At 42.4% G+C, this 24,845-nt stretch overlaps 1 protein-coding gene across 7 annotated transcripts in view; it reads left to right on the forward strand.

The window, feature by feature from the left end:
• Positions 1-24,845, forward strand: part of LOC105485258 (PCI domain containing 2) — a 51,256-nt gene that overhangs the window by 11,968 nt on the left and 14,443 nt on the right. For 4 of the 7 annotated variants that reach the window (XM_024793936.2, XM_011747505.3, XM_071081001.1 and 1 more), the window contains exons 4-13: positions 28-93; positions 1,035-1,076; positions 2,128-2,182; positions 12,868-12,971; positions 18,062-18,137; positions 18,871-19,012; positions 22,142-22,242; positions 23,136-23,209; positions 23,745-23,870; positions 24,696-24,823. In XM_024793936.2, coding sequence (XP_024649704.2) covers positions 28-93; positions 1,035-1,076; positions 2,128-2,182; positions 12,868-12,971; positions 18,062-18,137; positions 18,871-19,012; positions 22,142-22,242; positions 23,136-23,209; positions 23,745-23,870; positions 24,696-24,823 — 914 coding nt within the window. The remainder of the gene's footprint in view (positions 1-27; positions 94-1,034; positions 1,077-2,127; positions 2,183-12,867; positions 12,972-18,061; positions 18,138-18,870; positions 19,013-22,141; positions 22,243-23,135; positions 23,210-23,744; positions 23,871-24,695; positions 24,824-24,845) is intronic. The other 3 variants (XM_011747508.3, XM_011747507.3, XM_011747506.3) reach the window with 1 other exon arrangement.

Here is a 24,845-nt window from a genome sequence, read left to right on the forward strand (position 1 = left end):
GACAGCGTGTTTCTCTTTCTCCTCCAGGTGCACTTACGCAGTGGGGAATCATGACTTCATAGAGGCATACAAGTGCCAGACCGTGATCGTCCAATATCCTTTGTCATTCATGGCAGCTGTCCGGCGTAGAACGCATGCAGTGGATTACTTGGGACTTGAGACCCGGAAACATTGGGCCAGTTGCTCATTTCTGCAGTTAGAAAGGAATGACAGTGTTTTGGAAGAGAAACTCTTTTCAGCTCTTTCACTCGGGTACTTAAATTTAGCATGGATCTGAAGACTCATGCAGTCACTTAGTAAGGAAGAACCCTGGTGAAAAAGAAGGATCTTACCCTGTTGAGAAGAAGAAGGTTTAGGCAGTAAGTATAGTTACAGGGACTAGTTAAGTCCTGTGGTGAAATATCAGAAATCCAGAATTCAGGCAGAGATGGACAAGAGTGGAGTCAGATACACGTCGGCATTGAATTGTGGCGGCTGAAGACCTTAAACCAGACCAATTCCTACTTCAGTCATGTAAAGGGTATCTTTAGTTAAGGCCTGAATCGGTGAGTGTTCTAAGGATTTGTATGTATCTCTAGATTTTGTCTTTTCGTTTTAACCGCCTTGTTTAAATATACACAGAAGAGAGTTGGCCTACTTGCTAACAGCCTCCTTAGAATTCAAGAATTCTAGAGTTGATAAAATCAGCCTTATGCTACAGATTCTAAAGCACTTAAATATAACTCATGATCATCTTGGCTCAGAGAAACCAAATAAAATATCTGAAATGGCTGATTTTAAAAAATCTTGTAAGTCTTTTTTACTTAGGAGACAATATGTATGAAATACGTGTGTTTAGTATACTTGAGCCTAGTGAGATACAGATATTTGTAATGTGAGCTTATACCTTTTTTCCTTCAAGAACTTACTATTGTTGTAACATAAATCTGCTAAAGGGTGAGCTACATTCCTTAAAATTTAGATTCTTATTCTTTACTTTAATCGTACATAGCATTGTTTGAACTTTATATGCCGTATCTTCCTTAATACAGTACATCATTCTTGCGAGCATTCCAGGCCCACAAAGAAGAAAACTGGTAAGTGTGAACAGAAACAGCTGAATTCGTAAATGGCAATTTTTTTAAGTAGAATCTTTTTACAAATTTGCTTTAAATAAATGTATATTGTATTTTCCATGTGGATATTTAATAATCATTGTGTTGACATATGGTAATATCCACACAGATTAATGGAGTTACAAATCTAGCAAACTTAAATGGTAGATCAGCCACATTGTTTGCAGTGTGTCTGTGTAAATATAGTATTATTTTTATTTCACATGTCCATTTCCCCAGATATTTATTAAATACTGTTTTTTCCTTCAGTTGTCAATTTTGAACTTTTGGTTTTAAACTTTAGATAAAAGAGGTAGACCAACTACCGTTCATTTGGGGTGTTCTAATACATAATAATGGTGGTATTTTTAAATGCCTTGCCAAACTAATTCTTAATTTTATGATTTATTAACAAACTATAGATAAATACTGAATTTTGTTTATACTAAAGTAACCAAAGGCCTTTTGCAAACAAACCCACCCTTTTATCTTTTTTTTCTTTTCTTGAGACGGAGTCTTGCTCAGTTGCCCAGGCTGGAGTGCAGTGGCGTGATCTCGGCTCACTGCAAGCTCCGCCTCCTGCCACGCTTTTATCTTTTAACGTAAAAACTTGCACATGAAAACAGTCCAGTTTTGCCAGTTGGCTGTAAAAGTTGTTTTGTGACATTTTGTGTATTACATATTCTGGTTCCTGTTAGGAAATCTGATCAAACCACTTCTTTTTTAGTGGTGCTGTTTGGATACTGGTGGGAAGCTGAGGGGAGGAGGATATCCTGGGAGCCTGGAGCTGCAGCAGGGCTGGGGCCTTTGGCAGGGTTGGGGAGCACCGCAGTGTGAGGCCCTGGGATGATCAGGAAGTTTGGGGCCTGCAGCCCACCCGGACAGAAAGTGAGGAAGCAAACATCTGTCAGAGTTTTGGATAAGCGTGGACTCCATTCTGCATAGTAGTCCTGGGCGTCTGTGTCTTCCCACCTCTGGGGATGGAATCTTGGGTCTCATAGCCCCTCACACTTGTTTACTTTTTGTCCTGCAGGGCTCTGCCTGTCATGTATGCAGTAGCGCTTGACCTTCGAGTGTTTGCTAATAATGTAAGTTTAATTTGCTGTCATTATTGTTTTAAAATTAACACTTGGTTTTAAATTAACACTTGTTTTAAAATTTTATAAATTGTTTAAATTTTTATAAAATTTTGTAAAATTGTTTAAAATTTTATAAAATGTTTAACAATAAAACACTTGTTTTAAAATTAACACTTGGTAGAATAAACACTGTTGTTTAATTTCATGTCATTCTTTCCAAAAGTTTTGAGGAGTGAATTGAAGTTGAGATGTGTCTGGTATAGGAAGCAAAAGAACAGATATTGACTATTCTTTCTAGGTTAACAGAAACAGATTTAAGTAAACATTTGCTCAGATTTCCACACTGTTCATACAGAGGAAGAGGTTTCATTTTGTCGTTAACCATTTATGGTATGTATTATTTTTATGAAGTCAGTGGAACAACAACAAATGAGCTATTCTGCATCTCTTCCACCTTTAAGATGTGGCCTGCTCCCCCGATGAAAAGAATTCAGCTTCATATAGATTTGGGCAGTAGGAGGGGGCTTCCCTGGGGTGAGGGGAGATCCTGGGTTTTATGGAGGTGACTTCCCCTTGGGGACCCACAGAAGCCCCCATTATGGAGCAGCATTTGTCTACCTTTTGGTTTTAGGACGACCCCTTTACGGTTTTAGAAATGATTGATGACTTCAGTTCTAGGCAGCATGCAATGGATTTCTCCCTATTGCGCCTGCTAAAAACAGTTAAAACCCTGGGAGTTGTCAGGCTGGCATGGCTATGGGAGGTGGAGAGAAGAGGGGGATGGGGCTCAGAGTTGGATGTAGGGAGGCTCCGGGTTTCCCTTTTGTCTCCTGTCTGTCCTGGACTGGGTGCCTTAGAAACCTGAAGCCTTTCACTGTCAGGCAGAGACAAAATCCCCAAGGAAACCAGGAGCCTGGGAAGACAGTCCAGCAAGACAGAACTCTGACCATCACTGCCTCACTGCAGTGCCAGGCACAAAAAGTCCGCAGGTCCCTCCCGCCCCATCTTCAAAGTGGTGCGGGCCGGGGGTGGCCCAGGACCTCCACCCTGGGCTAGCAGCAATGAGGAGCTAGGTGGATGTCAGAGGCTCAGCAGGGGACCTGGACCTCCCCCATTCAGTGGCAAAGGGGATGTGCCTGTTTCTCTGCTTACATCGTGAGGCTAAAAGAAGATAAATAAGATCCACAGTCTTGTCACGTAGTGCCCCAAGTGTCCAGGATTTAATCGACACCGATTACCAGGAAAATGTCAACTTCCTGAGATTTTGAATGAGAAAAGACGTTCAGCAGAAGACACCAATGCTGAGATTGCACAGATGTTGGAATTATCTAATAAGCATTTTAAACAGCCCTCTTGATTCAGCAAGCAATTTAGAATGTGCTTGAAACAAATGAAAACATTTAAAGTCTCAACAAGGAAATAGGCAATATAAAGAAGAATGGGGGAGGAGGGAGGGGGGTTCCAAGATGGCCGAATAGGAACAGCTCCAGGCTACAGCTCCCAGTGTGAGCGACGCCGCAGATGGGTGATTTCTGCATTTCCAACTGAGGTACCAGGTTCATCTCACTGGGGCGTGTCAGACAGTGGGTGCAGGACAATGGGTGCAGCCCATCAAGCGAGAGCTGAAGCAGGGCGAGGCATCGCCTCACCCGGGAAGCGCAAGGGGTAAGGGAATTCCCTTTCCTAGCTAAGGGAAACCATGACACACAGCACCTGGAAAGTCAGGTCACTCCCACCCTGATACTGCGCTTTTCCAAGGGTCTTAGCAAGCGGCACCAGGAGACTATATCCTGTGCCTGGCTCAGAGGGTCCCACGCCCATGGAGCCTCCCTCATTGCTAGCACAGCAGTCTGAGATCTAACTGCAAGGTGGCAGTGAGGCTTGGGGGCGCCCGCCATTGCTGAGGCTTGAGTAGGTAAACAAAGTGGCCGGGAAGCTCGAACTGGGTGGAGCCCACTGCAGCTCAAGGAGGCCTGCCTACCTCTGTAGACTCCAACTCTGGGGACAGGGCATAGCCAAACAAAAGGCAGCAAAAACCTCTGCAGATTTAAATGTCCCTGACTGACAGCTTTGGAGAGAGTAGTGATTCTTCAAGCACAGAGTTTGAGATCTGAGAACAGACAGACTGCCTCAAGTGGGTCCCTGACCCCCAAGTAACCTAACTGGGAGGCATCCCCCAGTAGGGGCAGACTGAAACCTCACACGGCCGGGTACCCCTCTGAGACGAAGCTTCCAGAGGAACAATCAGGCAGCAACATTTGCTGTTCAGCAGTATTCACTCTTCTGCAGCCTCCGCTGCTGATACCCAGGCAAACAGGTCTGGAGTAGACCTCCAGCAAACTCCAACAGACCTGCAGCTGAGGGTCCTGACTGTTAGAAGGAAAACTAACAAACAGAAAGGACATCCACAGCGAAACCCCATCTGTACATCACCATCATCAAAGACCAAAGGTAGATGAAACCACAAAGATGGGGAAAAAATAGAGCAGAAAAGCTGAAAATTCTAAAAATCAGAGTGCCTCTCCCCCTCCAAAGGAATGCAGCTCCTCGCCAGCAGCGGAACAAAGGTGGACAGAGAATGACTGACGAGCTGAGAGAAAAAGGCTTCAGACGATCAAACTTCTCTGAGCTAAAGGAGGAAGTTTGAACGCATCCCAAAGAAACTAAAAACCTTGAAAAAAGATTAGACGAATGGCTAACTAGAATAACCAATGTAGAGAAGTCCGTAAATGACATGATGGAGCTGAAAACCATGGCACAAGAACTACGTGACAAATGCACAAGCTTCAGTAACCGATTCAATCAACTGGAAGAAAGGGTATCAGTGATTGAAGATCAAATGAATGGAATGAAGCGAGGAGAGAAGTTTAGAGAAAAACAGGTAAAAAGAAATGAACAAAGCCTCCAAGAAATATGGGACTATGTAAAAAGACCAAATCTACGTCTGATTGGTGTACCTGAAAGTGATAGGGAGAATGGAACCAAGTTGGAAAATGCTCTGCAGAATATTATCCAGGAGAACTTCCCCGACCTAGTAAGGCAGGCCAACATTCAAATTCAGGAAATACAGAGAACGCCACAAAGATACTCCTTGAGAAGAGCAACTCCAAGACACATAATTGTCAGATTCACCAAAGTTGAAATGAAAAAAAAAATGTTAAGGGCACCAGAGAGAAAGGTCGGGTTACCCACAAAGGGAAGCCCATCAGACTAACAGCAGATCTCTCGGCAGAAACTACAAGCCAGAAGAAAGCGGGGGACAATATTCAACATTATTAAAGAAAAGAATTTTCAGCCCAGAATTTCATATCCAGCCAAACTAAGTTTCATAAGTGAAGGAGAAGTAAAATCCTTTACAGACAAGCAAATGCTGAGAGATTTTTGTCACCACCAGCCCTGCCCTACAAGAGCTCCCGAAGGAAGCACTAAACATGGAAAGGAACAACCGGTACCAGCCACTGCAAAAACATGCCCAAATGTAAAGACCATCAATGCTAGGAAGAAACTGCATCAACTAACGAGCAAAATAACCAGCTAACGTCATAAAGACAGGATCAAATTCACACATAACAATATTAACCTTAAATGTAAATGGGCCAAATGCTCCAATTAAAAGATACAGACTGGCAAATTGGATAAAGAGTCAAGACCCATCAGTGTACTGTATTCAGGAGACCCATCTCACATGCAGAGACACACATAGGCTCAAAATAAAGGGATGGAGGAAGATCTACCAAGCAAATGGAAAACAAAAAAAGGCAGGGGTTGCAATCCTAGTCTCTGATAAAACAGACTTTAAACCATCAAAGATCAAAAGAGACAAAGAAGGCCATTACATAATGGTAAAGGGATCAATTCAACAGAAGAGCTAACTATCCTAAATATATATCCACCCAATACAGGAGCACCCAGATTCATAAAGCAAGTCCTTAGAGAATTACAAAGAGACTTAGACTCTCACACAATAATAATGTGAGACTTTAACACCTCACTGTCAACATCAGACAGATCAACGAGACAGAAGGTTAACAAGGATATCCAGGAATTGAACTCAGCTCTGCACCAAGCAGACCTAATAGACATCTACAGAACTCTCCACCCCAAATCAACAGAATATACATTCTTCTCAGCACCACATCGCACTTATTCCAAAACTGACCACATAGTTGGAAGTAAAGCACTCCTCAGCAAATGTAAAAGAACAGAAATTATAACAAAGTATCTCTGAGACCACAGTGCAATCAAACTAGAACTCAGGATTAAGAAACTCACTCAAAACCACTCAACTACACAGAAACTGAACAACCTGCTCCTGAATGACTACTGGGTACATATCGAAATGAAGGCAGAAATAAAGATGTTCTTTGAAACCAATGAGAACAAAGATATAACATACCAGAATCTCTGGGACACATTTAAAGCAGTGTGTAGAGGGAAATTTATAGCACTAAATGCCCACAAGAGAAAGCAGGAGAGATCTAAAATTGACACCCTAACATCACAATTAAAAGAACTAGAGAAGCAAGAGCAAACACATTCAAAAGCTAGCAGAAGGCAAGAAATAACTAAGATCAGATCAGAACTGAAGGAGATAGAGACACAAAAAAACCCTTCAAAAAAATCAATGAATCCAGGAACTGGTTTTTTGAAAAGATCAACAAAATTGATAGACCGCTAGCAAGACTAATAAAGAAGAAAAGAGAGAAGAATCAAATAGACACAATAAAAAATGATAAAGGGGATACACCACTGATCCCACAGAAATACAAACTACCATCAGAGAATAGTATAAACACCTCTGCAAATAAACTAGAAAACCTAGAAGAAATGGATAAATTCCTGGACACATACACTCTCCCAAGACTAAACCAGGAAGAAGTTGAATCCCTGAATAGACCAATAACAGGCTGTGAAATTGAGGCAATAATTAATAGCCTGCCAACCAAAAAAAGTCCAGGACCAGATGGATTCACAGCCAAATTCTACCAGAGGTACGAGGAGGAGCTGGTACCATTCCTTCTGAAACTATTCCAATCAATAGAAAAAGAGGGAATCCTCACTAACTCATTTTATGAGGCCAACATCTTCCTGATACCAAAGCCTGGCAGAGACACAACAAAAAAAGAGAATTTTAGACCAATATCCCTGATGAACATCGATGCAAAAATCCTCAATAAAATACTGGCAAACCGAATCCAGCAGCACATCAAAAAGCTTATCCACCATGATCAAGTGGGCTTCATCCCTGGGATGCAAGCCTGGTTCAACATATGCAAATCAATAAGCGTAATCCAGCATATAAACAGAACCAAAGACAAAAACCACATGATTATCTCAATAGATAGCAGAAAAGGCCTTTGACAAAATTCAACAGCCCTTCATGCTAAAAACTCTCAATAAATTTGGTATTGATGGAACATATCTCAAAATAATAAGAGCTATTTATGACAAACCCACAGCCAATATCATACTGAATGGGAAAAATGTGGAAGCATTCCCTTTGAAAACTGGCACAAGACAGGGATGCCCTTTCTCACCACTCCTATTCAACATAGTGTTGGAAGTGCTGACCAGGGCATTCAGGCAGGAGAGAGAAATAAAGGGTATTCAATTAGGAAAAGAGGAAGTCAAATTGTTCCTGTTTGCAGATGACACAAATTGTATATTTAGAAAACCCCATCATCTCAGCCCAAAATCTCCTTAAGCTGATAAGTATCTTCAGCAAAGTCTCAGGATACAAAATCAATGTGCAAAAATCACAAGCATTCTTATACACCAATAACAGACAAACAGAGAGCCAAATTGTGAGTGAACTCCCATTCACAATTGCTTCAAATAGAATAAAATACCTAGGAATCCAACTTAAAAGTGATGTGAAGGACCTCTTCAAGGAGAACTACAAACCACTGCTCAAGGAAATAAAAGAGGACACAAACAAATGGAAGAACATGCCATGCTCATGGATAGGAAGAATCAATATCGTGAAAATGGCCATACTGCCCAAGGTAATTTATAGATTCAATGCCATCCCCATTAAGCTACCAATGACTTTCTTCATAGAATTGGAAAAAACTAGTTTAAAGTTCATGTGGAACCAAAAAAGAGCCCTCATTGCCAAGACAATCCTAAGCCAAAAGAACAAAGCTGGAGGCATCATGCCCCCTGACTTCAAACTATACTTCAAGGCTACAGTAACCAAAACAGCATGGTACTGGTACCAAAACAGAGATATAGACCAATGAAACAGAACAAAGCCCTCAGAAATAATACCACACATCTACAACCATCTGATCTTTGACAAATCTGACAAAAACAAGAAATGGGGAAAGGATTCCCTGTTTAATAAATGGTGCTGGGAAAAGTGGCTAGCCATATGTAGAAAGCTGAAACTCGATCCCTTCCTTACACCTTATACAAAAATTAATTCAAGATGGATTAGAGACTTAAATGTTAGACCTAAAACCATAAAAACCTCCAGAAGAAAACCTAAAGCAATACCATTCAGGACATAGGCATGGGCAAGGACTTCGTGTCTAAAACACCAAAAGCAATGGCAACAAAAGCCACAATTGACAAATGGGATCTAATTAAACTAAAGAGCTTCTGCGCAGCAAAAGAAACTACCATCAGAGTGAACAGGCAACCTACAGAATGGGAGAAAATTTTTGCAATCTACTCATCTGACAAAGGGCTAGTATCCAGTTCTTTGTCTACAAAGAACTCAGACAAATTTACAAGAAAAAAACAACCTCATCAAAAAGTGGGCAAAGGATATGAACAGATAATTCTCAAAAGAAGAGCAGCCAACAAACACGTGAAAAAATGCTCATCATCACTGGCCATCAGAGAAATGCAAATCAAAACCACAATGAGATACCATCTCACACCAGTTAGGATGGTGATCATTAAAAAGTCAGGAAAAAACAGGTGCTGGAGAGGATGTGGAGAAATAGGAACACTTTTACACTGTTCGTGGGACTGTGAGTTCAACCATTGTGGAAGACAGCGTGGCCCTCAAGGATCTAGAACTAGAAATATCATTTGACCTAGCCATCCCATTACTGGATATATACCCAAAGGATTATAAATCATGCTGCTATAAAGACACATGCACACGTATGTTTATTGCGGCACTATTCACAATAGCAAAGACTTGGAACCAACCCAAATGTCCATCAATGACAGACTGGATTAAGAAAATGTGGCACATATACACGATGGAATACTATGCAGCCATAAAAAAGGATGAGTTCATGTCCTTTGTAGGGACATGGATGAAGCTGGAAACCATCTTTCTCAGCAAACTGTCGCAAGAACAGAAAACCAAACACCACATGTTCTCACTCATAGGTGAGAATTGAACAATGAGAACATCTGGACACAGGAAAGGGAACATCACACACCGGGGCCTGTCGTGGGGTGGGGGAAGTGGGGAGGGATAGCATTAGGAGATATACCTAATGTAAATGACAAGTTAATGGGTGCAGCACACTAACATGGCACATGTATACATATGTAACAAACCTGCATGTTGTGCACATGTACCCTAGAACTTAAAGTATAATAAAAAATAAATTAAAAAAAGAACCAAATGGAAATTTTAGAACTGAAAAGTACACTGAAGACCTCAGAGAACTTTTATTTTTGTTATATCTATTTATATTTACTGTATTAGAAATTTTAATTAGAAAAGATTTAAAAATATTTATTCATTTTAAAGCAACAATAAACCGTTTACATGTAACATAACTGACTTTTTAAATAAAAAATAACTGGCCGGGCGCGGTGGCTCAAGCCTGTAATCCCAGCACTTTGGGAGGCCGAGGCGGGCGGATCACGAGGTCAGGAGATCGATACCATCCTGGCTAACACGGTGAAACCCCGTCTCTACTAAAAATACAAAAAACTAGCCGGGCGCGGTGGCGGCGCCTGTAGTCCCAGCTACTCGGGAGGCTGAGGCAGGAGAATGGCGTAAACCCGGGAGGCGGAGCTTGCAGTGAGCTGAGATCCGGCCACTGCACTCCAGCCTGGGTGACAGAGCAAGACTCCGTCTCAAAAAAAAAACAAAAAAACAAAAAAAAAAAAACTGTATTTCCAAAACAAAATACTAAGAAAAGTGGTGTCACATCACTCTTGACCTCTTCGATGCCTAGTTCAGCAGAAGCCGTCCGGTCTCTTGCCTGCTTCTGCACTCACTCTGTTGCAGTGCACTGTTTTGAGTTAAGTACTTCTCTGCCTGATGCTGAAAGGCTACATCACAAAGATGTAGATGGAAAATAGAGGAATATTCTCATAGGCTTTCCAGACCATTGAGATAATTCTTTGACTCTACATATGAAAACTCCAAGAGGCAGTTTTTTTAAAAAGGTTAGTTACCATGTGGCTTCTGAAGAGTCCCAATAAACTTTTTCTACCTTTACACTAAAATCCACTGGTCTGCCTAAAGCACTTTGAATGGATTTCATAGTATCTTGCGTCAGTCATGTCTTAGTCCATTTGGGCTGCTGTAAGAAAATACTATAAACTGGGTGGCTTGTAACCAACAAACATTTATGTCTCACAGTTCTGGAGGCAGGGAGGTCCAAGATCAAGTCACCAGCAGATTGAGTGTCTGATGAAGAGGGCTGCTTCTTGCCTCATAGCACCTTCTTGCTGTATCTGCACGTGGTAGATGGGGCAAGGGATCTCTCTTCAAATCCCATTCATGACAGCTTCATCTTCATGACCTCATCACCTCTCAGAGGCCTCTGTTCCAAACACCGTCACTTTGAGGGTTAGGATTTCAGCATGAGTTTTGGAGGGGACACAAACATTCAGACCATAGCAGACCATTTGGAGAGTATTGGCTTACTGAACCACGCAGCAACTCCCAAGTGTTAGCACACCACTGTTAAAAACCCAACCCCCAAACCCCTACCTTTCTTAACATCTACAGGGGTCTCATCAGAAAAGCCTTGGAGTAAGGAAAAGCTGCAAAGCTCACGGTGGTTGAGAAAAGTTTTCCAGAATTCTGATTTTTCTTGAAAGCACAAATGTTGTTGTTGGCAACCATTACCATCAGTTGTTTGCCTGGAAGTGACAGATTTGTTTCATTCGTTTTGGAGAGTGTGGTCAGCCAGATGCCCAAGCCTGGGTAGCTAGCTGTGTCTGTCTGTCAGTTTTCTGTTCCACAAGAAGCAGTTAGTCCAGCTCACGGCTCAGACAGCTGCCCAGAGGTTTTCTGTAAACAGCCATGAGATACCCGTGTGCAACAGAATCGCTGTATGCTTCTCATTTCTTCACAAAGAATATAAAAAACGTGTGCTCAAGGACCAAGATTTAAGAAAATTCGTATTTACTACATTATCAAGGACATTTTATTTATTTATTTAGAGATGATCTTGCTCTGTCACCCAGCTGAAGTGCACTGGCGCAGTCATAGCTCACTGCAGCCTTGAGTTCCTGGGGCTGAATGAAGCCTTCCACCTCAGCCTCCCGAATAGCTGGGACTACAGGTGTATGCCACGATACCAGGCAAATTAAAAAAATTTTTTATAAAGGCAGAGTCTTGCCATGTTGCCCAGGCTGGTTTCAAACTCCTGGGCTCAAGTGATTCTCCCACCTCAGCCTCCCGAAAGTGCCGGGATTACAGGTGTGAGCCGCTGTGCTTGGCTCATCAAGGGCGTTGTTAAAAGGAAACTATTTTTACTGGTTTGTTGATTGATTGATTGATTGATTGATTGATTGCAAAGTGTCTGGTGTTTAAGAATATGATGATCACTCGTGTAGTTTGCTGCTGGTGGGAGCACTCCAGCATTTTACCTATTGCTGTTTTTGCACCATCGGTGCAAAATATATATAGTAAAAATTATATATGTGCAAAATTAATATAGTAAAAAACGACCATGATGGCTTAGTGTTGTCGTGAATATAGTTTGAGCTGTGGGTCATTTGCAAGCCTGTTGTAGGCCTTGCGTTTGTGGAGAACACAAGTGGGAGAAACAGGTTCTTTCTTCTTTAACCAAGGCCACCCTCGCAAATGCGAGGGAAAAGTCAGACTCAGCGATGACTTTGGTATTTGTTAAACGTTTTTATTTTGAGCATTTTGACCAGCCAGCTTCAGGGACTGAAGGAAGAGAGCTCAATCGCTTAGTAACATGCAGTGCAGGTTTGAAAAGTTGGTGACTGACTTAACTTGAAATAATTGAAGAAAGTTGAGGTTTATGGAAGAATTGGAATAATACAGACTTCTCAATTTTTAAAAATATTGTAGCACATGCTAGCTGATTTCTCCAGAATCTTTCGGGACTTTGGCTCTTAATTGTACCTATTTTTTGCTTTAAGAAATGAATGTTTTGGCTGGGCACAGTGGCTCACGCTTGTAATCCCAACACTTTGGGAGGCCAAGATGAGAGGATTACTTGGAGTCAGAAGTTCAGGACCAGCCAGAGCAACTAAGTGAGACCCTGTCTCTACAAAAAAAAAAAAAAAAAAAAAAAAAAAAAAAAAAAAAAAAGCCCAAACCTAGCCAGGCATGGTGGTGCCTGGTTCCATGGTTCCGGCTCCTCAGGAGGCTGAGGTAGGAAGATCAGTGGAGCCCAGGAGGTTGAGGCTGCCGTGAGGTGTGACTGGGCCATTGCACTCCAGCTTGGGCGACACAGCAAGATCTTGTCTCGGAAAAATGAAATAAAATAAATTTTTTTATATTTTATTAGGCAGATCAGCAGTTGGTAAAGAAAGGAAAAAGCAAAGTTGGGGACATGTTGGAAAAAGCAGCAGAGTTACTGATGAGCTGTTTCCGGGTCTGTGCCAGCGACACGTGAGTAAGGACTTGAGGACTGTCGGACGCTGTCGGTCGTGGTTTTTGTCGCAGTGTTCACCCTTTCTGGCCTGTGTTTATTGTTGACGTATATTTTACTTCTACACATATTATAATCCCACAACCATCATTATTTTTGCTTTAAAAAGTTGATTGTTTTGTAAAAGAAATAAGAGCTGAGGGAAAAAAAAGTCTTTTCATTTGCCCACATTTGACCATGCCTGAAGCTCCTCTCTGCAGGAACCAGTTTCTGTCTGGTGCCATTTCCCTTTCCTGAAGCACTTTCTTCCGCATTTGCATTTGTTGAGGGTCTGAGGGCAGTGAATCCTCTAAGCTTTCATTTTTCTGAAACTGTCTTTATTTTTTTAAGAAATTTTCTCTTTTTACCAGTGAAGAAGATTACTGTCATTTTTTAAGGCTCCTTTTGCTACGTGGAGTCTTGTGGGTTGACAGTTTTTTTCCTTTCGGCACTTTAAAAATGTCATTCCATCTGGTTTCCTTTGCTTCTGATGAGTCCTTGCCGTCGTTCCCTGTATAGAATGGGTGTTTTTGCTCTGGCTGTCATTTTCTCTTTATCATTTGGCATCAGTGATTTGGCTCTGATGTGCATAGTTGGCTTTATTTTTCTTTAATTTCTCCTGTTCAGGGTTCATTGGGCTTCTTGTATTTGTAAGTTGATGTTTTTAAAAATTTAATATTTTACATTCTTCAACTACTTTTGGCCCCATTTTTTCTCTTCTCTTTCTGTGATTTCAACTGCATATGTGTTAAATGCTTGATATTATCCCACACAGGCCACTGTTAGTCTCTCTGTTTATTTTTTAATCTTTTTTTTTTTTTTTGAGACAGAGTCTTGCTCTGTCGCCCAGGTTGGAGTGCAGTGGCGCCATCTCAGCTCACTGCAACCTCCGCCTCCTGGGTTCACACCATTCTCTTGCCTTAGCCTCCTGCATAGCTGGGATTACAGGCGCATGCCACCTCGTCCAGCTAATTTTTGTGTTTTTAGTAGAGATGGGGTTTCACCATGTTGGCCAGGCTGGTCTTGAATTTCTGACCTCAAGTGATCCACCCTCCTGGGCCTCCCAAAGTGCTGGGATTATAGGCATGAGCCACTGCACCTGGCCTCAATCTTTTTTTTCCTCTCTCCTCCATTTTAGGTGATTTGTATTGACCTGCTTACAAGTTGACTGATCTTTTCTGCCATTATTTATTTTTAAACTCTCAACTTTCCATCTGATTCTACTCTAGAGTTTCCATTTTTTCTTCTAAAACTCTCATCTCTTTACCCAGTATATAATTACATTTATTTGTGAGATTTAGGAAATTTTAAAACAAAGAAAGGTTATCAAAGGTATCCATATGTAAATAAACAAAAACTATTGTTCCCAGAGAGTAGTTGTTTTGGTCAACAAAACAACTGGGGAATGTAAGAAAAGAGATTTACTTGGCTTACAGTTCTGCAGGTTGCACAAGAAGCATGGTGCTCGTATCTGCTTCTGGTAAGGCCTCAGACTGCTTCCACTCATGCTGGAAGATGAAGAGGAGCCCACCACATGGCAAGAGAGGAGTCAGGAGATAGAAGGGTAGGCGCCAGGCTCTTCTACAACCAGCTCTCTGGGAACGCTCACAGGAGCCAGAGCGAGAACTCATTCATTATGGCAAGGACAGCACCAAGCCATTCATGAGGCGTTTGCCGCCAAGACCCAAAAACCTCCCATTAGGCTCTGCCTCCAACAATGGGGATCGTGTTTTAACATGAGGTGTGATGTGGCCAAAAATCCATATCTAAACAGTAGCAGTAGCCCAGCCTCTCTTTTCACTCACTGTGTCTGTTGCCAATAAACTTGGTCGCCTCAAAAGATGGGAACTTTTCCTGTTGGGTGTCATAGATCCAATCCATGAAACCAAAAGTAAGTGTTGAGCAGAGCAAGCTGTATGTAAAGGCCAAGGAATGAAGAAGCAGGAGTGTGGCTCACAAATCAACTTCTCTACTCCTGAGGGGTGAGGGGATTGAAATAGAGGGTTTCTTGAATGAAGGGGTTGGACATTGAAAGCAAGGGGAAGAATATTAATCGCTTTTCTGGAAATGGGCGGTGAACTTCTGGGAGCTGAAGCACTGCCATCTTTTTGTCCTTTTATGGCTTCTTCTCATCATTGTTGTGGTGATTGTCAGCCGTTGTGGCACTGGCGGGAGTGTCACTGAGCATGAAAATGAGATTGTAATGAAGTTGGAGGCTCTGCAAAGACTTCCACTTAGCATCCTGCTGATCTTAGCTGGTTTAACCAAGAGGGGAGCCTCTGACCTCAGGCGTCCTATTGCTGAAGATAACCAGAGTTTGAATTGTGCAACTGTTCAGCCAAGCCTACAAGATGTATAGTGCTGTGGGGATAACATGGCCTCCCTACCCAGCCTCGCTTCGGAACCTTCCTACCAAGGCTGGACTGTAGAAAAGTCCTTCCTCTGCCATGGCGCTTTCCCACTGGGGCCTCCCATGAGTGCCGTTTCCTTTGCTGGAAGGTTCTCCTCGACTCCTGGCTGTCTACACTCGTTTAAAGGTTTCCACCGTCTCTAAAGCCTCTCGCTGCTGGACTTCACAGTGGATCAGATTTCCCTTTTATAAACATTCATAGCAGACTGTACGTTTCTTTCACTGCGTTTACCGAATGATTGATGACTGTGTAGGTGATTTGTATTTGATTGCCAAGTGCATGAGGGCCTGGGCCTTCTCCATCACTCACGCTCCTTGCACTCCAGGAGCTCAATCAGTGTTTCTTAAATGAATACTTGAAATTTTGCTTGGTGGTATATTCCTGCACGGCAGTGATCTTCATGACCTTTGATTAGGCAGTGGCTTCTCAGATACGACAACAAAAGCATAAGCAACCAAACGAAAAAATAAATTGGACTTCATCAAAATTAAAAACTTTAGACTTCAAAGGACATTCTCAAAAAAGTGAAAAACAATAATAAACTATCAAATAATACATCTGGTAAGGGCCTAATATCCAGAATATATAAAGAACTATTACAACTCAACAGTAAAAAGACAATCTAATTTTAAAATGGTTAAAGAATTTGAAAAATCTGCCAAACAAAATACATAAGTGGCCAGTAAGTGCGTGAAAAGATGCTCAGCATCATTAGCCACCAATGACTAATGCATCAGTCACTCAAAATGCAAATCAGAACCTCCGAGAGCTGCCAGTCCACACCCAGTGGTAGCACTGCAATCAGAAAGATGGGCAGCGCCAGCCAGGATGCAGAGACTGGAGCCTCATACACATTGCCAGGAGAACAAAACCAGTGCAGCTGCTGTGCAGAAACGGGAAGGCAGTTCCTCAAAGTTGAATGTAGAGCTACTGTGTGACCCAGCATTTCCACCCCGAGGGGACACTCAGAAGACAGAGGCAAATCCCCAGTGACATCTTTCCCCTTGGGGTTTGTTTTCGTCACATACTCTCCAATAGAGGTCATTGTTCCTGGTGCCAGACCAGCTACGATATTACCATACATGCAGCATTTTATGTGACTTACATAGTACTTGTGTGTTTTGTTTGGTTTTCCCGTAACTCTTTGAAGTCATAGAACAGTATTATTATTTGTCTTCGTTTTCAGATGAGGAAAACGAGACCTTGAGAGACTCTTGTTTGAGGTCATACACCTCGGGAGTGATAAAAGTCACAGAGCTGCTTAGAGCAGCTCACAGGCAGTTATACAACAGGCTTTAACAGTTTAAAGTTGTATGTTTACATTATTTTAAGTGTTTCTATACGGACACATTTTGGTCTTTAAGAGTAATTTTATGTTCTCTGACTTGTAAACCACCTGCTTGTTTTCTGTACTGGGCACTTTTGTATTTTTGTGCCTTGACTCTGAGTGATTTTATCATTTTGTTGTGTACTTCCATAAACCTAGATGGCGTGGCCTAGTACACACCACCGCTGTGTGGAGTAGCCTGTGGCTCCCAGGCTGCCAGGAGCAAGAGCAGCCCTTGTGTGGCCGCACTGAATGCTGTAGGCAACCGGAACACAATGGGAATTATTTGTTTCTAAACATATCTAAACACCAAAAAGATGCAGTAAAAATACAGTATGAGAATCTGTAGGACCGCCATCTCAATGGTCATCTGTAGTTGACCAAAATGTTGTATAACACGTGACTATTTCTAAGTTAATTGCAGACAGAGGCACACCTCACCTAGGTGCTTCAGTTTCTGTTTCTTCAGTCTTTTGAGGTAAATTTACATGCAGCGAACTACCTACAGTAGTATCTGTCTGCTTGCTGTTGAGGTATAGGACAGTGAACTACCTACAATATTATCTGTCTGCTTGCTGTTGAGGTGTAGGACATGATTAACTACCTATAGTATTATCTGTCTGCTTACTGTTGAGGTGTAGGACATGGTTGTCAACCTGGAAACTTCCCTCATCCCTCATTTGGGGCAGGCCCTTTCTGCTGTCTGGATTTGTTCCCCGGTGGGTCACTTCCTGCCTTTCTGGTGACTTCATGTAAATGGACGCCCACAGTGTGTACTTTTTGTGTCTTCCTTGGTGGGACTCATCCTCTGTGTGTTTTACTGGTTTGTTTTGTTGTCCTGATGAGAAGGTATTTTTCCATTTTTCTTTTTTTTGTTTTTGTTTTTGTTTTTTGAGACGGAGTCATGCTCTGTCACCCAGGCTGAAATGCACTGGCCCAGGTTCAAGTGATTCTTCGGCCTCAGCCTCCTGAGTAGCCAGGATTACAGGCACGCGCCACCATGCCCTATTTTTCCATTTTTCAAAAATGGTTTATAACAGTTAACTTTTACACATTGTTGCTGCAAACGAGGCAGTTTTTAGCTGGTGACGCGGAGGGAGGATGTTACTCAAGTAGGTAATTGGGATTTTCCTGGTTTGCTTTTTCTTTCATTTTTACCCATCAGGTAAGACATCTTTTTCATAATGTTATTTTGTTTGATGAATATGACTTGATATGAATATGACTTGAGCTTTGGTACTTTATCTCAAGATATTAATTTGTTTAGGCAGTTTATTTTGTGAAATAAACATTTTATTTGCTATGTAACTTAAAAAAAATTGTTTCCCCATAGCCGTGCTGGAATAGAGGACTCTAAGAAGTGGGGCATGCTGTTTCTGGTGAACCAGTTGTTCAAAATCTACTTCAAGGTGCGCTTCTGTTTGAATTCTGTCTGTCTGTCCAATTTTCCATTCTCCTTGTCCTCCCACATACCACATATGGTTAGCTGGCCTCCCTGGCGTTGCCTGCGAAATGGTCAAAACCGTATTCCTAGTCTTAATAGCGAGCCTTTGTTGAATGCCTGCTAGGGGCAAGGCACTGTTCTGAATGTCTCCTGTTGACAACCGGCCCTCTGGGGTTAGCGCTCCCGGCCCCGGGGAGACGAAGGCACCTGCGTGTGAAGCAGCTGGCCCGGCATGGTGAGCTTGGACTTGCAGTGCAGGCGGTTTCACTCCAGAGCCTTTTGTCTTCTGTGGTCATAATTAACTATGGAAAAGCAGGCATATAGATGGATAGATGGATACAAAAACCATTGCCACATAAAGTCAGTCAGGTGAAGAGCAGCCCATCATGTGTCAGCAGCTGGGCCTTGTGCCTTCTGTCCAGGGCTTTCCACTCCTGTAGAGCACCCCACCTTCCTGCCGGTGTTGCGTAAGCACAGGCTTCTGCAGGGCTGTGCCACCTGGAACGGCTTCCCAGAGCCTCCCAGGGTGAATGTCGTCTACAATGGCTGCTTTCTGTTTTGGTTTTTATTATTATATAAATAATTTTTGTGATATAATAGGTTTTGTAATTTGCATTTTGAGGAGACATGCATAGTAATTTGTTTTACCCCGTTTTTGTTGTTTTTAAATATTTTAAATGGATTGTTATTCATTATAGATCAACAAACTCCATTTATGTAAACCCCTAATTAGAGCAATTGACAGCTCAAACCTGAAAGACGATTACAGCACTGCACAGAGAGTAACATACAAATACTACGTTGGACGCAAGGCCATGTTTGACAGTGACTTTAAGCAAGGTATGTTGCTAATCTCTTTTTTCCCAGTATTTTAAATAAGACGTTGCATTCTGAACAACTTTGAATAATATAGTTTCAGAGAACACAATTACTGTATTTTATTTTTAAGGGTAGAATATTTATGTAAATACAGATCAACTTATATATACATATTTGACACCAAAGCTGATTAAATAAAGGGAAATTATATTGAAGGTTCTTAATCCACACTGGGTCTCTGAAGTGCATGCTGGAATCTCACAGGCATCGCAGACATCCTTTCTGAGTTCACTAAACATGACTGTTCTCGGAATAGAATGTAAATCATTGTTTTCTCTATTTGCCTTTTGACCCTGTAATAGATGCTGGTTATGTTGACATAGGAAATGGAGATTAGGACAACATTTAGTTCAGCGACTGACTTGAACCTACAAATCCCACATGGAATGACTTAGAAGCAGGGGATATGCCGTTGGACCTGGCGTCAGAGCTCACGTTTAAACAGCCTCGCGCAGTGTGTTGCTGCCACACCTGACATTATTGTATTAGTTTACGTTGGTAACTTTCTCAAGAACAAGAAACTAGTCCTTTCTTCTTTTTGTAATTTTTTATTGGCTGTCATGGCATCATTCTTTGTGATGTCTTCTGTTGTACTCAGACCAGACTTTAAACTCTTCTTCAGCTGTTTGCTGAGCACACAGCCCCAAGTACATGAAGCAACATAACTTTAGGCAATGCAAGATAAATAGTAGCCCTTTCATAAGGATGCTCTGGCTTTTTATTCTATGGGCTTGTATAGACTGACCATTTCCTTTCACAGTTTTTACTGTATAGGCTTATATAGTCTGACTGTTGATTTCCTTTCATAGTTTTTAGTAGATCTAGGGCTTTTAAAGAAGGGCTTTTCTTACCTGTTCCTCTCTTTTTTTTTTTTCTCTTAATATGAAGCATAAAGGTAGAGAAGCTTTTAAATTCTGTTCTATTGGATTTTATTAAGATACTGATTTTTTTTTCTTCCGAGGATTCATTAGGTGGTATTTTTGAATACCTAACATAGCCAGAAATGATTATTAATATTGATGTGACATATTCATAGTTTCTGACATCTTTAGAGCTAAAAAGTTTATTTAAGTCTGTATCATCCAACCCTTTTGTTTGACTGTAAAAGAAATAGAAAGCCACTGAGAGTGTGATGTTCCGAGATTACTGAGCGATTCTGTGTCCTCAAAAAGCCAGCGCTGGCCATAGATCTTCTGCCTTGTAGCTCTCAGAGATGTTGTTTTCCATTTTACTGCCAGGAATTCCCAGAGCCCTGATTGTATTTAAGTGGATAAAATGTCTGCAGAGATTGTGGTGATTTTCTTCCCTGTGATTTTATATTATTTATGTAAGAGAATATTTGGAGTATCTCAGTTGTTGTATACTTTCATTAATTTATTAATTTCAGAGATTTATACCCCACTAGATATTTTTAACTCCAACCGAAATATATTATTTGATGCAAAATGACTAAGGTTCCCTCAAAGACAGCAGAAAAATCTCAGCTTGCATTAACTATTAGAAAATGCATTTTTTAGCTGGGTACAGTGGCCCACGCCTGAATCCTAGCACTTTGGGAGGCTGAGGCGGGTGGATCACAAGGTCAGGAGATCGAGACCATGGTGAAACCCCATCTCTACTAAAAATACAAAAAATTAGCTGGGCGCGGTAGCAGGCGCCTGTAGTCCCAGCTACTCAGGAGGCTGAGGCAGGAGAATGGCGTGAACCCGGGAGGCGGAGCTTGCATCGAGCCGAGATCGCACCAGTGCACTCCAGCCTGGGTGACAGAGCGAGACTCCATCTCAAAAAAAAAAAAAAAAAGAAAGAAAAATGCATTTTTGTACATCCAGGAGAATTTGAGATTACCTCGGGCAGTAGCAAAGGTACACTTTTTAGAGGCTGGGTTGCAAAAGTCAAACTGGCAGCGGGTGGGATACTGCAGACTCTGAGTAAATCCTTGTTCCTTGGTCTCAGCCCCACAGGGCTCCTTGTGGGTCATGGCTTTGTAGTTTGGAAGCGACACTGGCCCCACAGCATTCACGCTCACTGTTCAAGACTGGATGTTTTTTGTGCCAATGTGGCCACACAGTTTAGGAGCAGAGGCAATGTGTGGTCTCAGTGTGGGTTCCCTAGGCCTCAACCCAGACCCTAGGGCCTGTTGCTTCTGGTGACCCATTCTGCATAAGGGAGGGCCTCTGCAGCTCTGAGCACCTCTGTTCTCTTGTATTTGGGACTTAGTATCACTGTTCAGGAAGAACTTACATAAACAGGAACATCTTACTTTCCTAATTCTTGACCCAAACCCAGCCTTAGCAAAGCCTCTTCCCATCACCTCGGGAGAATGTGGAATCATTGTCCAGAAACCCCTGACGTTTCCTCTGCCTTCAGCTTTCCGGCCTCAGGACGAGGCTCAGCTGCTGCCTGTTCTGAGAGTTCCTCGTGCGGCTGAACTCTCCGCAGGCCTGTCATGTGCAGTTTGTAGGATTAATCTTGACAAGTAGAATTACTTTTGTATTTTGAAATCTATTAAATTCAAATCTGTTTTATATGAAATGGAATCCTTTTTTAAGATTGCTGTCAGGACAGAATTAATATACGTTAATAAGAATTTTTTAAAGCATGTGGTCATTTAAAATAGAAGATATATGTTCACTAATTATATGTTAAGCTGGAGGATGGTGTTTCACTAAGTTATTTTCATTCTGTTGAATTATGAGTGATTAAAATGTATTGTGGAGGTACATTTTTAAATATGTCTTTACATTTTTCATGAATGTAGAAATCATCTGAGCAGGGTCAAACTTTTAAAATGTTATCATAATGGCTTGCCAGATGACCTTAGGCAAATCAGAATCTCTGTGAAAGTTAGTTTCTTCAGTTTTTCTCTGTTAAGTAGGACTTCCCAGGCAGTTCCTGTTGAATTTGGGGTTATAGATTTTACTTAAGGAAAGTCATTGATCACAGAAATGAAACTGGGCTGATATTTTTTGAGATAATAAAGGGAGGGGGCTTTTGCCTTTTAAATCAGGAGATGGTGGTAGAATACGGAGCAGGAAGGGGCCTGAAGCAGGTGCGTTGGTCTCACGCATGCTGGCTCTGCCTTCTTTGCAGCCGAGGAGTACCTGTCATTTGCCTTTGAGCATTGTCACCGTTCTAGTCAAAAGAACAAAAGGATGATTCTGATCTATTTGCTTCCAGTAAAAATGCTATTGGTGAGTGATTGTTACTCCCTGTTTATAGATCCTGGTGTTTTCACGAAGTTGACAGCTGATAGGCTTTTTAAAACCCAGCAGACAGTGGTTGATCACAGCCTGAGCTATGTAGGAGCACACCCCAGAATGAAGAAGGAACATGCACCGTGTGTGGCCGAAACCCAGAGCCTCATGCCTTACGCCTCCAGGTCCTTCTAGAAAAGCTTTCCCTGTGTCCTGTTTCCCTTTAAAGTATTTAGCTCTACAGTTTAATATTCATGTGACAAAATAAGTACCTATCATTTGTATTCCTCCCTTAAAACCTAAGTTAAAAGCAGTGGATTCACCGAGAAAGAAAAAATGTCATTTCAACCTCTCTCTGGGTATTTCATTTAGTTACTAAAATGTATTTTTGATACTTGAAATAACTGGCAAGTTAATTGACCGAGAAAAGCATTACACACAGCTGGCTAAAGCTTCTGTAATTCCGAATGGATTGTGATGGAGAAGTGCTGCTGTGGCCCTGCCCTCCCCACTTCTCACCCTGTTTAAGAGACAGCCAGTGTCAAATTCTTAGCTGATTCTTCTGGAAGCTACCTCCGTATTCCTAGATCACATGCTTATACTCACATTTCTTCAGTTATCACTCTCCTGTTGTAGAAATGCAAAGAAATGTGAGAAGGTCAAGATCAAGGTCACGTGTCATGGCGTGACGCACGTGTATTGCACCAGGTGTTCTGATTTCTAGACCAGTGTTGTTTTCCTAATGTACTGTGATGTGTTTCATCTGTGGACATCTAAGAAACTCAGGTTGCAATTTTCTTAAAACTTAATTCCTTGATATGAATGTTTATCAAAGACAATTTTGTCAAAAATGAAAGTGTTTTCATTCTGGAAAATTGACTCTGTCTTAGGGTCACATGCCCACTGTGGAGCTCCTGAAAAAGTATCACCTGATGCAGTTTGCGGAAGTAACCAGAGCTGTGAGGTAGAGTGTGCCGTCCTTTCTGTTTGGGGCTTTACAAGTGCAAGCCTGGTGAGAGTTGACGTGGGAAGTAACCAGAGCTGTGAGGTAGAGTGTGCCGTCCTTTCTGTTTGGGGCTTTACAAGTGCAAGCCTGGTGAGAGTTGGCGTGGGAAGTAACCAGAGCTGTGAGGTAGAGTGTGCCGTCCTTTCTGTTTGGGGCTTTACAAGTGCAAGCCTGGTGAGAGTTGGCGTGGGAAGTAACCAGAGCTGTGAGGTAGAGTGTGCCGTCCTTTCTGTTTGGGGCTTTACAAGTGCAAGCCTGGTGAGAGTTGGCGTGGGAAGTAACCAGAGCTGTGAGGTAGAGTGTGCCGTCCTTTCTGTTTGGGGCTTTACAAGTGCAAGCCTGGTGAGAGTTGGCGTGGGAAGTAACCAGAGCTGTGAGGTAGAGTGTGCCGTCCTCTCTGTTTGGGGCTTTACAAGTGCAAGCCTGGTGAGAGTTGACGTGCACGCTGTGTGAGAAACTCACCCTCCTTCTGACGCGTGTCCCCCCTCACCAGCGAGGGCAACCTGCTGCTGCTGCACGAGGCGCTGGCGAAGCACGAGGCCTTCTTCATTCGCTGTGGGATCTTCCTCATCCTGGAGAAGCTGAAGATCATCACCTACAGGAACCTCTTTAAGAAAGTGTAAGCGTTTCCCCAGCGCACTGGGCTCCCAGTGTGGCTCTCGGCGGAGCGGTCAGACGTCCAGGGCCGTTGCAGGCTAAGAAAGGAGGCTAGCGTGTGGGCAGGGCCGTCATCTTTCTTCCGCTGTGTGGGATAAAATGAAGCCTCCGCCCACTGCCTGCTGGGGCCCTGCGCAGAGACACGTGAGTAGCAGAAGCTGTGCCTCGACTTCTGGGGGAGGTAAGCGGATTCTGTGTGAGAAGACGGCCTGAGAACATCAGCCCTGAGAGCCGCGGTACCACGTTTCATCAGACCACATAGGACTCGCCACTCACTCCCCTCCCTTAGTCCTGACCAAGCAGCCCTCCCAGCCACTCCGCCTGTCACAAATGCAGACGCAGAGATCGTCATTCCTTTCCTCACATGTCTTTTGAGGCCTCGTCCCAGCAGGATCTCAGTTCAGTAAACTCCAGGCAAAGGCCAACTTTGTACAGAGCTGTGGGTAGCACATCACAAAGAGTAGGGGCCGTATTTCGCTGAATCAGTGAGACACAGCCCGTTGTCAGGTGCTTCCTGATTTCAGGGAGATTAAAATGTGAAAAAAAGGCACCTTAGATTAATGAAATATTTAGAAAATAATTAAAAACTGTATTTGTACTAGTGACTTTTTTAAGATTGAAAAGTCAAATTAGATTTAATAGCTCTTTGAGAGTGTATTTTAGAGTTTAATAGGTGGGAATTTTTGTGCTCCTTTAGAACACTGGCTTATTAAAAGGTGCCTTTTCTTGGCTGCGGAGTGCTGCGTCCTGTCAGTAACCACAGTGCCCGTCTCCTCCCCTCTTCCAGGTATTTGTTACTGAAAACACACCAGCTGTCTCTGGATGCCTTTCTGGTCGCCTTGAAATTCATGCAGGTGGAGGACGTGGACATTGACGAAGTTCAGTGTATTCTGGCTAACTTGATATACATGGTGTGTGAGTCCTAGTTTTAATTTAA

This window comes from Macaca nemestrina, chromosome 16, assembly GCF_043159975.1.
Source record: "Macaca nemestrina isolate mMacNem1 chromosome 16, mMacNem.hap1, whole genome shotgun sequence".
NCBI lineage: Eukaryota > Metazoa > Chordata > Mammalia > Primates > Cercopithecidae > Macaca > Macaca nemestrina.